Here is a 13,423-nt window from a genome sequence, read left to right on the forward strand (position 1 = left end):
AACAGAATAGAGGGCCCAGAAACAAACCACATACCTATAGTCAATCTTCTGCAAAGGAGGCAAGAATATACAATGGGAGAAAGACAGTCTTTAGCAAGTGGTGTTGGGAAAGTTGGAAAGTGACATGTAAATTAATGAAGTTAGAACACATCCTCTTACCATACACAAAAATAAACTCAAACTGCCTTAAAGACCTAAAGATAAGACACGACACCATAAAACTCCTAGAAGAGAACATAGGCAAAACATTCTCTGACATAAATTGTACCAATGTTCCCTAAGGTCAGTTTCTTAAGTCATTATAAATTAAAAAAAATATAATCAAACTGACAAGCTTTTGCACAGCAAAGGAAATTATAAAAAAAAAAAAAAAGATATCCAACAGAATGAAGGAAAAAATTTGCAAATGATATAACGGTCAATGGCTTACTTTCCAAAATATACAAACAGTTCATATAACTGCAACAAAAACCAATCAACCCTATCCAAAAATGGGCAGAAGACCTAAATAAACATTTTTCCAAAGAAGACATACAGATGGTAAATAGGCACCTGAAAAGATGCTCAACACTTTTAATTATTAGAGAAATGAAAATCAAAACAACAAGGAACCACCTCACACAGGTCAGAATAGCCATCATTAAAAAGTCTTCAATAACCAATTATGGCGAGGATGTGGAGAAAAGGGAACCCTCTTGCGCTCTTGATAGGAATGTAAATTGGTGTAAGTATGGAGGCTCGTCAGAAACCTAAAAGTAGAATTACCATATGATTCAGCAATCCAACTCCTGGGCATACACTTGGACAAAACTGTAATTCAAAAAGATACATGCACCCCTCCCTATGTTCATGGCAGCAGTATTGGCAATAGCCAAGACAACCTAAATGTCCTTTGACAGATGAGTGAATAAACAAGATGTGATCCATAGATAGATACAATGGAATACCTCTCAGCCAGAAAAAGAATGAAATGCTATTTGAAGCAGCATAAATGCAGCTAGAGCTATCGTCCTAAGGGAAGTAAGCCAGACAGAGAATGACCAATACCATATGATATCACATATCTAAAATATGACACAAGTGAATCCATCTATGGAACAGAAACAGAATCAGGCACATAGAGAACAGACTGGTGGCAACGTTGCCAAGGGGGAGGGGGTTGGGCAGAAGGGTCCAGTGGAAGGCTGGGGCTAGCAGATATGAGCTTCTATATATAGGATGGATAAACAAGGTCCTACTGTATAGCACAGAGAACTATATTCAGCATTCTATGATAAACCATAATGGAAAAGAATATGTAAAAAAAGAATGTGTGTATGTGTGTGTGTGTATGTGTGTAACTGAATCACCCTGCTATACAGCAGTGATTAACACAATACTGTAAATCAACAATACTTTAAAAAACAAAAGAGTCTTCTCCAGAGAAGATGAAGTTCTGTGCAGTCCAAGAGTTCCTTTTCTACTTTGTCCTGAGAATACTAAGACTTGAACTTAAGAGATCAATCTTTAGCTTAGTGGCTTGTCACAATCCAGTTTCTGAATGCCACCATAGCTGCACTATCATGTTATCCTTATTCCAGAGCTACTTACACAAACAGCCAAGAATGGCTATGGACTGCCTGATGTGGTTCCAGAGTCTGATTCTAAGTATACCTTGAGAACATTCTCACAAGGGCTCATGTGAGTGGGAATCAAACCCTTATCTGCAAGTGATAATGGATTACAACTTTGGACATTTAAGTTGGCCCCTAGCAGGATACACATCATCCAAAATCAGACACCTGTCCACAAGATACAAACACCGTATTTGGTGTCTGGATGCTGGTCTTCATTCAGGGGCTCCAGGCAAAGCAACCGCCAAGGCTTCCATAGAGAGCTAATGCTTTGACATAAAACTACACAATAAAATTAATTTAAACATAAAGGTTCATCTTTCTTTTTAACCTAGCCATTTTTTCCTTTTTTCCACTGTTTACATTTAAATGCTTTTAGGGCTTGGTGACTAGCTGGAAAGTTCTTTTACAGAACCCCATCTGTTTTCCCAAATCATTTTATTACCATTCCTCAAGCTATCCTCTTCCCTCTCAATTTCCAGAGCTCAACATCTAAGCAAAAATCACATAATACATGGCACTTAACTTATGCACAAGAAATCTGTCACTCCACATGTCACCTAGCATTGGAAAAATCTTTACTGGAAAGCCAGTAAGACAGCAAACTTTCCACTGAGGGCAAAGAAAAAAAAAATAGTTTAAAGACTTAGAGTGAAAATCAATGGCAAAAGGACACAAAAAGTGATTATAAACAAGGCAAAGCCAAAGGAGCTAAAGCTAGGCCTTTGATGGGATGCTGGCTTAGAGAATGGCCTGCTAGGATAAACTTGGGCAAGGACGGTGGAGTCAGCTGAGCCTTTACCTTCTCCAAACTACTATAGCAACTAGTCAACATTTCGTAGCTTTTCTCTACTACCTTACTGTGGATTTAGTCATTCAGATCAGATCAGATCAGTCACTCAGTCGTGTCCGACTCTTTGCAACCCCATGAATCACAGCACGCCAGGCCTCCCTGTCCATCACCAACTCCCGGAGTTCACCCAGACTCACGTCCATTGAGTCGGTGCCATCCAGTCATCTCATCCTCTGTCGTCCCCTTCTCCTCCTGTCCCCAATCCCTCCCAGCATCAGAGTCTTTTCCAATGAGTCAACTCTTCGCATGGGGTGGCCAAAGTACTGGAGTTTACTGGTTACCTACAATTCCCCAAAGTGCATATCTACTGCATGTCCAGGTATTGTATTTCCTGTGAAAGAACTTGATTCTCAGAATGTGTGGAGAATATGATATCCATCAGTGATTCTAAGCATTTGCCTAGCTAATAAACTAAGCTCTCTGATTTTTAAAAGACAATGGGGAGGAGGATGAGCTAATGAAGAACAATAGTCCCTATTTGACCTATAACTATGAATTTCTGTAGCTGACCCAAATTTTGACCACGTTTCATGAACTTGTTATACATCCCATAACTAATTCCAAACTCATCACAAGGCAATTTTTGACTGCATTCTTCTCCTGCAGAAAACAAAACTGAGTAGCTAAAACCCACCAATTTTTGGAATTCCACCCAATTACACAAACATTTCTTGGGAGTCTACCTGATGGTTCAATGCCTCCTTCTCTTGAGTCCTAAACTGCCTTGGCCTCATACCTCTAGTTTTCAAAAGATTTGGTGTTTACTGTCAAAAAGCCATTTCATTTGCTTGCCCTCATTAAAAAAAAAAAAAAGTTGTGAAAACAATGAGGATGGGGGTGGGAGACCTTCAAACTCTTTTCATGGTAAAGAACAGCAGAAGTGAATCCCAGGAAGGAGGTGTGGACTTATAAGGATGTGGCATTTCCTCAAGATTTGGTGTGAATTCATTGATTTAATTTATAACAATTGGGATTTGCCTCTGTGCTTTTGAGTGTTTTTAGCTCCAGCTGGCAGAGGGATTATTTTCCCCTGGAATGCTCAGACCCAAACACAAGGACACCTTCAGAAAGAGGAAAAGGAAGAAATACAGTCTAGGAACCTAGGTTGTAAACTAGGAAATTCTTTTCCACTAAACTGATTTAAAAAAAGACTGTCATGCTGGCTGGTGCCTAACCAATTCCACCACCTTTTTTGGAGTTTACTAGTACTGGGACATTTCCCCTTGGATGTGTGGGCATTTTGCATCAAGATATCCATCCTAGTTCCCCAATAACCCCAAAACATCGTTTTCTGAAAAGAGCTAGGGATGCTGATGTTAACTGTGAAATTGACACAGTGTTCCTCAAGCCCTCACTAAACCTTCAAAACCAAATCAAGTTCAAACTCAGATGCAATATTAAAGCTCACTAACCCCTCATCTCTCCAAAGTCAGTTCCTACTTACCCAGCCTCACACACTTTCCGTTCCTATAGAATGAACTACTGACTGTGTGTACATAATGCTCTTCATTTTTCCATCCCCATGCTTTAGTTTGCCCTGAAAGCACAGCCTCTCTCATCTCTCCATAGGTCTGAATGTTACATACCCTTGAAAGCACGGTCAGAAACTGTACTAACTGATCGAGATAGAAGACATTTCTTCTCTGCAATTCCAAAGTATATCATCCCTAACTCTCTTATGGGCTTTCCTGGTGGCTCAGGCAGTAAAGAATCTGCCTGTAATGCAGGAGACCCTGGTTCCATTCCTGGGTCGGGAAGATCCCCTGGAGAAGGGAATGACAACCCACTCCAGTATTCTTGCCTGGACAATCCCAGGGACAGAGGAGCCTGATGGGCTACAGTCCATGGGGTCGCAAACAGTTGGACTCAGCTGAGCGACTAAGCACACACACACATAATTCTCTTATGGCAACTCATTTTCCCATTGTGTATTATTGCTCTTTCATCTCAGTTGAGACAGTGAGCTCTGTGTAGGCAGGGTCGTTCCCACCCAGCACAGTGAAACACACACACAGAGGAGGATTCACAAGCACTCATGGAATGAAGCGATGTGACCATTTAACAAGCCCAAGTAACTGAGTGCAGGCAAAACTTGACAGACACACTTACCCAGAAATATATGTTTAGCGAATACCGCTAACAGATCAACAAACAGTATCCAGAACCCAAAGAGCAGAAAGTCAGGTTAAGCTGAATTATCTACATCTTAGAAATAAGGCAAAAAGAAGACTGACTCTTTGGATGTATACTAGACTCCACTCCATTGAGCCAGCTGAAGGAAGCTGACTCTCTGGGCTGGGATGTAAAAGAGCTTGATTTTCTATTGACTATTGAGGAGGGCTTCATCTCTGCTAAGTTAAATGTTAACTTAAAGAAAACTGATGGGATGCAAGGTATTTAGCTCAAATATAATGATTTTATTGCCCCTTAGGTCACAAGAAGATCCCCTGGGGGAGGAAATGACAACCCACTGCAGTATTCTTGCGTGGAGAATCCCCATGACCAAGGACCCTGGCGGGCTGCAGTCCATGGGGTCACAAAGAGTCCGGACATGACTGAGCGACTTCATTTTCACTTTAGGTCACTAACCAGTTCTGCACTGAATTTAGCTGTCTTATTCTAGCATTCTTTTCCCTGACTACCCCCAACCTCCAAATTTGTACAAATCAGTTTCTGATAAAGCCAGCTTTATCATTTCACTTGTTCCTTTATCAAAGATTAAATACATTTCAAGGCAGATTCATTTGATTAAAGAATGCTCAAACTACCGCACAACTGCACTCATCTCACACGCTAGTAAAGTAATGCTCAAAATTCTCCAAGCCAGGCTTCAGCAATACGTGAACCGTAAACTTCCAGTTGTTCAAGCTGGTTTTAGAAAAGGCAGAAGAACCAGAGATCAAATTGCCAACATCCGTTGGATCATTGAAAATGCAAGAGAGTTACAGAAAAACATCTATTTCTGCTTTATTGACTATGCCAAAGCCTTTGACTGTGTGGATCACAATAAACTGTGGACAATTCTGTAAACTGTGGACAATTCTGAAAGAGATGGGAATACCAGACACCTGATCTGCCTCTTGAGAAACCTGTATGCAGGTCAGGAAGCAACAGTTAGAACTGGACATGGAACAACAGACTGGTTCCAAATAGGAAAAGGAGTACGTCAAGGTTGTATATTGTCACCCTACTTATTTAACTTCTATGCAGAGTACATCATGAGAAATGCTGGGCTGGAGGAAGCACAAGCTGGAATCAAGATTGCCGGGAGAAATATCAATAACCTCAGATATGCAGATGACACCACTCTTATGGCAGTGAAGAAGAACTAAAGAGCCTCTTGATGAAAGTGAAAGAGGAGAGTGAAAAAGTTGGCTTACAGCTCAACATTCAGAAAACTAAGATCATGGCATCCGGTTCCATCACTTCATAGAAAATAGATGGGGAAACAGTGGGAACAGTGTCAGACTTTATTTTTTTGGGCTCCAGAATCACCACAGATGGTGATTGCAGCCATGAAATTAAAAGATGCTTACTCCTTGGAAGGAAAGTTATGACCAACCTAGACAGCATATTAAAAAGCAGAGACATTACATTGTCAACAAAGGTCCGTCTAGTCAAGGCTTTGGTTTTTCCAGTAGTCATGTATGTATGTGAGAGTTGTACTATAAAGAAAGCTGAGCGTAGGAGAATTGATGCTTTTGAATTGTGGTGTTGGAGAAGACTCTGGAGAGTCCCTTGGACTGCAAGGAGATCCAACCAGTCCATCCTAAAGGAGATCAGTCCTGGGTGTTCATTGGAAGGACTGATGTTGAAGCTGAAACTCCAGTACTTTGGCCACCTGATGTGAAGAGCTGACTCATTTGAAAAGACCCTGATGCTGGGAAGGATTGAGGGCAGGAGCAGAAGGGGACGACAGAGGATGAAATGGTTGGATGGCATCACTGACTCGATAGACCTGGGTTTGGGTAGACTCCGGGAGTTGGTCATGGACAGGGAGGCCTGGTGTGCTGCAGTTCATGGGGTTGCCAAGAGTCGGACATGACTGAGCGACTGCACTGAACTGATGTGAGATTTTGATGCTCCATTTTTAAAACATTTGCCTTGAAAATGTGAATAATTATGAATAAAGAAATGCATAAAAACAGGTAATGCTGATATCATTATTTATCTACTTATAATTAATTTTTTCTGATTTTTATCTAGAAATTTCCTAAATACCAAATTTATTCACCCACACAGATTTCATTCCATTCCACACGACTGATACAGAAATAACAACAGCAAATGGAATATATTCTTTACTCTTTGTCTAGAATAATTTCTCATGGCATCTATCTGTGTATTTGAAAGTCTGCTACAATCAATTCAGTAATAGTTTCATTTTAAAAGCCTGTATGTCAACTAAATACCTAATCTTTTGAATTAAAAATAGACTCTGCTTGTAAATTTCTTGAATGACACATCTATCTATTGGTTCAAATTACCGAACATTACAGAATGTAATTTTACATGTTAGGATGAACAGTGTTTTGTAAGTTCAAGCAACACTAATGTTGCTTTAGGAGCAAGACAGTTGTTCTGAAATTGCTAAAGGCCATAATAGAAACCAGACACTAATGCTTTAAAAAGTATCTGAAATGGAATGAAATAATCACTCAATCCATAAAGCATTTGTAAGATTTCACCATAAAAGACAGGTAATTTTTTTCCTTTTTTTATTTTTAAACTGAAGAGAAATAATTCTTTCTTCTGGTCCTTCCTAAACATCAAATGCTATCACATCATAAAAAGAAAATACAGCACATGGATCATTTTTTGTTCATCCATCTAATTCTATAATACATATTCACTTCACCCTATAATAATGAGGTCATGGTTGTTCACTATTATTGACAATGCTATTTAATCAACAAGGCTCCACATGCTCCCTGGAAAGATCCCTGCCAGAAGCAGTCAGAGACCTGTGTTCTGCAACTTGCCCTTGCTTTTAGTGCTGCCTGCATGCTCTTGACTAAATCCCAACATGCTGCAGTTATGGTGAACTTCATGGAAACATATTTGTCAACTAAGATGTATTTATTACACCTGTAGTGAGTTGAACTGTATTGTATTCCACACCACCCCCCAAAAAAAGTATGTCCAAGACCTAATCCCTGGTACCTGTAAATATAACCTTATTTGGAAATGGGGTCTTTGCAGATGGAACCAAGTTAAAATGAGTTCATACTGAAGCGGGCTTCCCAGGTGGTGCAGTGCCGAAGAATCTACCTGCCAGTGCAGGAGACTTGAGACACACTGGTTCGGTCCCTGGATAGGGAAGATCCCCTGGAGGAGAAAATGGCAACCCACTCCAGTATCCTTGCCTGGGAAATCCTATGGACAGAGGAGCCTGGTGGGCTACAGTCCATGGGGTTGCAAAGAATCTGATGCGACTGAGCACACATGCATATTCAAGTAGGGTGGAGCCTAATCCAGTGACAGGCATCCTTTTAAGAAGGAGAATTGGGTACAGACACAGAGACACACAGGGAGAAGGCCACGTAAGGACAGAGGCCAAGATTAGAGTGATGGATCTAGCAGCCAATGGACGCCAAGGACTGGGCTGCAAACACTAGGAGGTGGGAAGAGGCATAAAAGAGGCTCCCCAAGAGCCTTCAGAATGAGCAAGGCCTTGCCAACAGCTTGATGTTGGACTTCTGACCTCTAGGAATAGGAAAAAAATCAATGTCTGTTTCATGCCACCCAAGTGTGCAGTAATTTGTTACAGCTGACATCGGAAACTAATACAACACCTTTTCAATAGTGCTTTTGGGGGGGGTGTTCTTTGGAGGGGTGATTCAAATCTACAAGTTTAGGGATGCTAAAGTAAGCTGGATTAGGGAGAGCTGTGATAGGAGTCGGGGCAGAGCAAAGCAGTGGATGGGGAGAGATTCTCGAAGGTTCTAGTTCCTTCTAATTTCATCCATCTTAGATATCTGGCTTCTGCAAAAACTAATCTTAAGATTCGCATCAGAAAAATATAAAGGGCGAGGAGGGTATAAAAACCATGATCAAGCATTTTTCATATGAAAAACAGCACATAGAGAAACTCACCTCAACATGTTGACATGTTTGAATGAGTTTAGCCAAAAGCGTCTCCAGTTCCGTGTTCCTCTTAATAAGGTTGGTGAGGTTACTCTCCAAGTTTTGCTGTTCAAAAAAAGAGAGAGAGGAAAATATTATTCTGCATGCTTTTAATACTTTAGTATACATAAAATTACTTATACTCAGGAAAATGGATACATTTTAAGAGAAATCTCAATGAAATCTATGCCATTTCAACTTCTTGTAGATTTATACTAGATTTTGAAAAATTACATGTAAAAGATTGTTTTAAAATGTTCACCTCTTACTCTTTTTGTGCCTGCTTCATGCACGAACTCGGGCACATTTCACTGACTAATTAGTCACAGGTTATTTCCTGGTTGTGCACCAGGGAGAGAAGAGGTAATTGGATTTCTAATTCCTTATCTGAATCAGAAATGGCAGTAACAGAAGGAATACGTTCCCATATCAAATCAACCACTGTTGGATTTTTAGAATTTACCATCTTATGGGCAGGCTGATGTCAATTCCCTGGAGAAAGGTCTGAACTATCCAGCTATTGCTGACATTATGGTCATTTATAGGCATTTAGAAGAAGTGCTCATGATACATGTTTATTCACTCACGGTATGTTTCACTGTACATGCTTCTAATCTATGCTTGTCAGCCTATCAATGCCAAATCAAACTTCCATGAATGTTACATTTTTCATATCACTATCCGCCTTACGGACTTCCGAGGTGGCACTGGTGGTAAAGATCCTGCCTGACAATGCAGGAGACTTAAGAGATGTGGGTTTGATCTCTAGGTCAGGAAGATCCCCTGGAGGAGGGCATGGGAAGCTACTCCAATATTCAAGCCTGGAGAATTCCATGGACAGAGATGTCTGGAGAGCTACAGTCCATAGGGTTGCAAAGAGTCAGACACAACTGAAGTGACCTAGCACATATCCTCCTTAAGAATCTAGAATTATGCCCTATTCCCTTAGAACATCCATATTTTTTACAATTTATTTTATTGAAGTATAATTGATTTATAATGTGTTAATTTAGCAGATTCAGTTTGATACACACACACACACACACACACATTCTTTTTCATATTCTTTTCCATTATGGTTTATCACAGGATATTACATATAGTTCCCTGTGCTATACAGTAGGACCATGTTGTTTATCCATCCTATATATAATAGTTTGCATTTGCTAATCCCAAACTTCATGGCAAATAGATGGGGAAACAATAGAAACAGTGACAGACTTTATTTTCTTGGGCTCCAAAGTATCTGCAGATGGTGACTGCAGTCATGAAATTAAAAGACACTTGCTCCTTGGAAGAAAAGCTATAATAAACCTAGACAGCATGTTAAAAAGCAGAGACATTACTTTGCCAACAAAGGTCCGTCTACTCAAAGCTATGGGTTTTCCAGTAGTTGTGTATGGAAGTGAGAGTAGGACTATAAAGAAAGCTGAGTGCCAAAGAACTGATGCTTTCGAACTGTGGTGTTGGAGAAGACTCTTGAGAGTCCCTTGGACAGCAAGGAGATCAAACCAGTCAATCTTAAAGGAAATCAGTCCTGAATATTCATTGGAAGGACTGATACTGAAAAGAAGCTCCAATACTTTGGCCACCTGAGGCAAAGAATTGATTCATTGAAAAAGACCCTGATGCTGGGAAATATTGAAGGCAGGAAGAGAAGGGGACAACAGAGGATGAGATGGTTGGATAGCATCACCAACTCGATGGACATGAGTGTGAGCAAGCTCCAGGAGTTGGTGATGGACAGGGAGGCCTGGCATGCTGCAGTCCATGGGGTCGCAAAGAGTCGGACACGACTGGGGGACTGAAATAAACTGAATTTGAAACCCCCAATCCACCCCCACCCCGACCCCAACCTTGGCAACCACAAGTCTGTAGAACATCAAATTTAAAATTCCCCACAATGACTATTAACTTTATTTTCAACCACAGTAACCCTCTGTCCTGGGTAAGATTTCTTAAGAGTTCTCCGTGGCTTCTTATTCTTTATGCTCTTTATTTGTACCATTTTGCCCATCGACATGCGTATTAATGAAGCTTCTACCACATGCCAGATCATGAGAGAGAAAACTTAAAAGATCTACTCCCTATGTGCAAAGAAACGAGTATAGCACTGGGACAGAGATGCTGTAAACAAGAGAAGGGGGAGAGTCGGGCTGCCTCAGAAGGTTTCCAAGATGACGCTTCTTTCTTGGAGGCTAGGAGGGTGGTGAACATGAGTGGGAGTTTCTTGGGAAGAGAGAATGCAGGTGGAGGTGAGCACACAGAAGTTTCCATGGGTGGGGAACAGCACAATCTCATACAACAAGCTCAGGGAGGCATGAGAGGGCAAAGGATTAGGGCAAGTGTGTTTTTAACATATAACCAATTCCATAGACATGGTGAAGGTACAGAAAGGCAATCTGATGGTAGATCTAAGTTTTGTAATGCCGTCCGAGTAAAAGGATCTGGAAAGACTATGAGGGAGATTTTGAAAATCAATTTCATAAAGGTGATAACAGTTCATTATACTGGGAAATTTATTTCTGAGGATGTTTACTCTTTCTACTTTCCTACATTTGAGATTTAGAAAGGTATAGTCAGGAAAAGAATCACTTTTATTGAATGCTTAAAATGTATAATCTCAAAGCAGAAATCTCTTTGGTCATTCTTAAACAAGTTATGCTTGTGCATCCGGTGTTTATCCTATTGTCTAACTTTTTTTCTATTTCACTGGCCACATTTTTCATTTCCAGTAGGTTCTTTATAACATCTCCCTTTTCTTGTTGAATTACCTTCTGTTCCTGTTCCTGGATGCAACCGTCTCCTCTACAACTTCCAGAGAAGTGAATATACTTAGACGTAAGCTCTTCTGAGAAAAGGCTATTTCCTATTTTCCTGTATTTGCATAACATTTCAAGAGAAATCGGTTTCATCTTAGGTCTTGTCATTTCTGTCTGACAGCTCATCTGACGTGAACTTCGTCCCCTGCACAGGCAGCTGGGGTGCCTACTCAGTCATTAGGGCTTGAGGCTGCTTTCCCAGAGAAGGCATTCCCACAAGACACCCATGTGCCACAGAGGCGCAAGTCCTGGTTTGCCTCAGTGCCTCTGCTTCCTTCCATGAGAATCCTGTCTGGCTCCAATTCTAGAGAAGGTGGGAGTGCCGTCCGAGCCTGGTGTGTACACGGGGAGCCCTGCACTCCAGGTGCATGGGGCGTCTAAGCCTTCTGCCACGTGTGGGGCACACTCCACCAGGTTTACCCTCAGGTCCCCGCTGGCCCCTCACCCCCTCCTCTCATTTCTGCACGTCCTTTCATTTCTGGTCCTTGGAGTCTTCCCACTTATGTTTAAGCTTGGTTATTATTCTTTAAAATGCATTAAAAATATTTTGTCTGTAATTCTCATGTGTTCAGAGTTCAGGGAGAGGTTTTGGGCATTATTTCATCTGGATGGGAAGACCAACAGGAAATCTTCCATGTCGGCTTTGAGACACTCAAAGCGTCTCGAGTGTACATATTTTAAGACAAGAAGAACTGTTTCTCCCCTGAAGGATGGGATACCACAAGAAGTCAGAGAATGCACCAGACAGAGTGATTTACATGCAACTTAATGATCTTATGTTTGTATCAAAGAAAAACTTGCTTTCAAAGCTCTTTGCCGCCACCACCACAAAAGCCAACTGTTTTTCTACTGTTTGAATTAAAGCAAACTGCAACTACTTTATGGTCTGAGACTACAGAATCATTTCGAGGTCTTCAATCATTCGGTGTCTTTCACGTGGATATGATGACTTTATGGTACATCTGTCAACTTATTTTTGTATGTTCATCTTAGGGAATCCTTTTGCTTTTCTTTTTGGCTGACCCTTCAGAGCAGGAAATTTCTCAGGAAATGCATCATGAAACTGTTTAAAGTTCAATTGTCATAGGTAAGACTTTGAAAGCTAGTCAGCAAGAGCTCCAAGTAAATGCAATCTAACACATTTAGACTTTACAAACATCTGCTTGCTTTCCCCTCCCTTTATTAAGGATCCATGATGTATAAAATCTGTTTTTAATCAACTAATATGCAGACTAAAGCCTGTGGTTTAAACCCATTGACCTAGCTAGATCCTTTGGGGTTATTCAAATTTAAATAGTACAAGTGTTATTGAAGCCCGCAAAGAATTACTAAGTCACTTAGAAATATAATAAAGGGAAATGAAGCTGAGAGAGAGACTTGATTCCAAGAGGTACCACAGGGACTGACAACACTTTTCAAGAGAGTTCAGGGAATGGGAAGGGAACCGAATCCAGTCCTCAGTGAACCATGTATCCATAACTTCCATTACAGGGACTGATATGGAGTTTTCTCGAATTTAACTGTATCACTAACATCCTGTGTGGCAGTCAGCAGGGCCTATAACCTCTTGATTTTGACTGTGCTTTGTGCAAAAGAGAGATAATGCTTTTTGGCATCAGAGTCTTGTGACTGAAGTGGATATAAGTATCTACTTCCCTATGGATATCTAAGGAATTCTACAGAATAGCCCTCTCAAAAGTTTTAGTTTCCTGTTCTCACCTCAAAAACGTCAATATATTTCCATTTCCTTAGGGAGGTGAACCATGGAGAAGTCCAAGTCAGGCATGAGTGACCACACAGGTAGAGCAAGGAACCTGGGGTTACGACCTCAGCTCAGTTCTCCTGGACACATGACGCTAGGGCTTAGTTTTCTCATCCATAATGTGTAGAAACAATAAATATACCCATTTGTTCTATTGGGGCTTCCCAGGTGGCTCAGAGGTAAGAATCCACCTGCCAATGCAGGAGACACAGATTTGATCCTTGGGTCAGAGAGATCCCCTGCAGGA

The 13,423-nt window shown here is 40.9% G+C and overlaps 1 protein-coding gene across 7 annotated transcripts in view; it reads right to left on the minus strand.

Moving 5' to 3' along the window:
• The window catches only part of MID1 (midline 1), a 689,657-nt gene that overhangs the window by 82,273 nt on the left and 593,961 nt on the right, over nt 1-13,423 (minus strand). For all 7 annotated transcript variants that reach the window (XM_086386881.1, XM_086386885.1, XM_086386880.1 and 4 more), the window contains one exon: nt 8,563-8,658. In XM_086386881.1, the coding sequence (XP_086243007.1) occupies nt 8,563-8,658 (96 nt within the window). The remainder of the gene's footprint in view (nt 1-8,562; nt 8,659-13,423) is intronic.

This window comes from Bos grunniens, chromosome X (genome assembly GCF_055505025.1).
Source record: "Bos grunniens cultivar Pamir isolate PY7600 chromosome X, Bosgru_T2T1.0, whole genome shotgun sequence".
Classification (NCBI taxonomy): Eukaryota; Metazoa; Chordata; class Mammalia; order Artiodactyla; family Bovidae; genus Bos; species Bos grunniens.